Source organism: Haemaphysalis longicornis, unplaced genomic scaffold (assembly GCF_048455015.1).
Source record: "Haemaphysalis longicornis isolate Haplotype H1 unplaced genomic scaffold, Haemaphysalis longicornis Haplotype H1 scaffold_11, whole genome shotgun sequence".
Taxonomy (NCBI): domain Eukaryota; kingdom Metazoa; phylum Arthropoda; class Arachnida; order Ixodida; family Ixodidae; genus Haemaphysalis; species Haemaphysalis longicornis.
This window is the reverse complement of record NW_027526214.1, coordinates 43,577,019-43,580,414: the sequence shown is the minus strand read 5'-3', so window position 1 is coordinate 43,580,414 and position 3,396 is coordinate 43,577,019. Positions and strand designations below refer to the sequence as shown.

The 3,396-nt window shown below is 53.7% G+C and overlaps 1 protein-coding gene across 1 annotated transcript; it reads right to left on the bottom strand.

The window, feature by feature from the left end:
• Positions 1 to 1,447: 1,447 nt before the first annotated feature.
• On the bottom strand, positions 1,448 to 3,014 carry LOC144160628 (uncharacterized). Its single transcript, XM_077691861.1, has 3 exons — positions 2,660 to 3,014; positions 2,450 to 2,612; positions 1,448 to 2,102 (listed from the first exon to the last, which is right to left on the bottom strand). The coding sequence occupies exons 1-3, from the start codon at positions 3,012 to 3,014 to the stop codon at positions 1,448 to 1,450; spliced, it is 1,173 nt and encodes a 390-aa protein (XP_077547987.1).
• Between the last annotated feature and the right edge of the window lie 382 nt (positions 3,015 to 3,396).

Genomic DNA, 3,396 nt, shown 5'->3' with positions numbered 1-3,396 from the left:
AATGCAGTGCTTCAAGCACATGGAACCGCAGCTTTTGTGGAATCACCACACAGTCACTCCAGAGTAGGCAACCCTTGTGGGCAGATAGTTCGCGCTGCCTTGATGTGAAGGCAGAAAACTGAGTGCCCATGCTGCCCCTTGGCCACCCCTTCCAGACCCAGTTAAGAACACGTGAAAGGGTGCGATCTTTGGCATAGTGAGTGGAAATGTCCGCTGCATGGAGGGGTGGTTCTGGCAGCACGTCCAGGAGCATGACGACCTCTGCGGGAGTGGGGTCATCGTGGTGCTGGTGCTGTAAGGGCTATCTGCTGAGGCCGTCTGCATGGCCCAAGTGCCTCCCAGTCCCGTGGAGAAGAGTGTGTTGGTATCCATTCAGGAAGATAGACCAGCGCAGCATCCGCGGAGACAGCATCTGTGGTGTCTGGCAGTCAGACATGAACAACCCGAGCAGTGGCTTGTGGTCCGTCTGGATCTGAAAAGGCTGGCCAATTAGGTAGTTGTGAAACTTTGACGCCTGCAACCACGGCAAGTGCCTCCTTATCGATCTGTGCATAGTTCCGCTCTGCACTCGACAGGGTCCTTGAATAAAAGGCGACCGGTGCTTCTGTGCTGCTGGCAATCGGAGGCGCAACAACGCTCCTATTCCGTATGGGGACGCATAAAAGGCAAGGATGAGAGGTTGCTTCTCATCATAATGCGTCAGGACTTGATTGGATGCCAAGAGTTTATTCACGCCCTCAAAAGCTCTTTGTTGTGTTTGGCCCCACGCAAAGGTTGCCTTCTTGTTCAAAAGTCGGTGTAGTGGTTCCGCATCAGTGGCCTTTTGTGGTAAGAACGCATGATAGAAGTTCAGCAGTACCAGGAATACCAGGAGTTCGGTCTTGTTTGACGGGCGAGGTGCACCGAGAATGGCCTGTGTTTTTTCTGGTGTCGGATGGATGCCCTCGGCGTCTATTCGAAACCCCAAGAACTCGACTTGGGCGACACCCAGCTGGCACTTCTCTCGCTTTACCTTAAGCCCAGCATCCTGGAAACGGCGAAAGACCTCGCGAAGGCGAGAGAGCAATTCTTGACCTGACGCCCCTGCAATTAGCACATCATCAAAATATGAAATTACACCTGGTATTTCACGTAGGGGGGTTTCCATTTGATTTTGGAAGATACCAGATGCGAAACTGACACCAAATTACAATCGGCGTACTCTGAACGCCCCACGATGCGTTACGATGGTCTGTGCTGCTGCAGACTCATCGGTGACAGGCAGCTGCTGGTCAGCATCGGCCAAGTCAAGCTTTGCAAAACAGGTTCCGCCTGAGAGAGAAGCCACCACGGGGCGGACCACCGGTACTGGATATGCAAGCTGCTGGAGGGCCTTGTTAATGGTACACTTGTAGTCTGCACAGATGCGGATGTCTCCATTTCCCTTCAATGGTGTGACAATAGCGGTTTACCTCTGCGCGCAGTCCACTGGCTCCAGAAGACCCTGCTGTAGCAGCTTGTCAAACTCGGCATCGATTTTTTGGCGCAGTGCAAAGGGCACCCTTCTTGCCTTTAGGCGGACTGGCACCACCTCCGGGTTCAAGGCTAACTTCACAGGTGGTTCCTTGTAGCACGCAAGGCCCCCGTCAAAGACAACAGCAAACTCCTCAAACAGCTTGTAAAATGCCGTGGCCAGCTCGTCCATGCGATGCACTCCTGTGACCTTAATTCGTAATGCTGGAAACCAGTCTAGCCCAAGGAGGCTTTGAAGCTGCGCTTTGACAATGACAAGTTTCAGTGGGCCACCAAAACCCCTGAATTTAACTATAACTGTAGCCATCCCTTGCACTACTATGCAGTTTCCCTGATAGTCCTTCATAACGATGTCGAGTTGCTTCAACTTCGGGATGCGCCCCTTCGGGAAAATTTTCCTGGCTGTAGCCTCGGAGATGAGCGAAAACGTGGATCCCGAGTCCACCTCCATCTCGCATTCCACACCTTCGATTTCGACAACAACGTGAATCTTCTTTGTCACGGGCTGCGGCACATCGTGGATGGCGGTCTCCATGCGGTTGTCGCAGTACGAGGTGCTTGCACGCAGAGTGGTCCGGTAGTTGTACGTTCTGCCGTTTGTCTTGAAATTAGCACGGCGGTCACGCTTCCTTTGAGACCGGCAGACCTTGGCTATGTGCCCGGTTTTTCCGCAACCTCGGCATTGGGCATCACGGAAACGACACAAACGGCGCTCGTGCGGGCCCCCACAATTGGCACAAGCCCCGCCCCCCAGTTCGGCGTCCCTGCGCAGACTGCACGTCAGTTCGTCAGTTACGTGCTCGTCTGTTACGTGCAGACTGCGTCTGCACGTAACTGACGAACACATTCCTCGAGGACGTCCTGGTCCTCTCCACAGTCGCTGACCGTTGCCTGGTGCACTGGCTGGATACGTGGCGCGGTTGCATTTAGTACTGACTGGCTGGCCTCGCGGTCGATGGCCTCAGCGGCGGTAGCTTCCTCGACGGCGCAGGCGAGCGACACTTCTTTTTTAGCCAAAATGCGCCGCTTAGCTTTATCGTTCTTCAGGCCAAAAACGAAACGGTCGCGGAGCGCCTTATCAAGGCCGAATAATTGCAGTGCTGTGCAGTCGTTCACAGAGCCGCGAGGTATGCAGCGACGGACTCACCGGTTGCTTGCTCTCTGCGATGGAACTCGTATCGCCGCGCCAACTCCGGTGGTTTCTGAGAAATATGATTTCGAAGGGCAGTGATGATGTCCTCGTGCGGAGTATCTTTCAGCTTGTCAGGCGCGACGAGTGCCTTGGCCAACGGGAACGTCGCGGCGCCGCAACGGCTGAGAAACGTCGACCTTTTCTTTCCAGTGTCCATAATGCCCTGCGCCTCCAGGAAGAATTCGAACCGCTGAGCATAGTCTTCCCACTCGTCCGTTGGTGACAAGTTGAATTGCTCGATGGGGCCAGTGCTGAAGGCCTCCCGTTGTACGGGGTTCCGTCCGTCCTCCGTTGCCGCACTGGACATCATGTCGACCTATATCATCCTCATCGCCAATATACATATTGTGGGTGGAGGAACAGACGTTTATTTTACCAGGCCACACTCCTGACCGGCAAACACCAACGGAACACATGCGTATCAAAACAACCCTGAAAACACTTTATAGCCGCTAGGTGGAGCGGCCACACGTCACATGTTCGTAGCTGTCTTTCCTGTTGCCGCCAAACCCAGCGGCCACAGTCACACTACGCAACACCAGCTTTTAGTAAGTAACCGGCTTACAGTGCAGCAAAGTCGCCGAAATTTTTTTTGTGCAACTGCACACGTTCAAAGTTTACGTATCTCAGTTGTACTAGCTGTTACAATTTTCACATTCACGAATTAGGGAACTTGGCGCCTATTTCTGAAA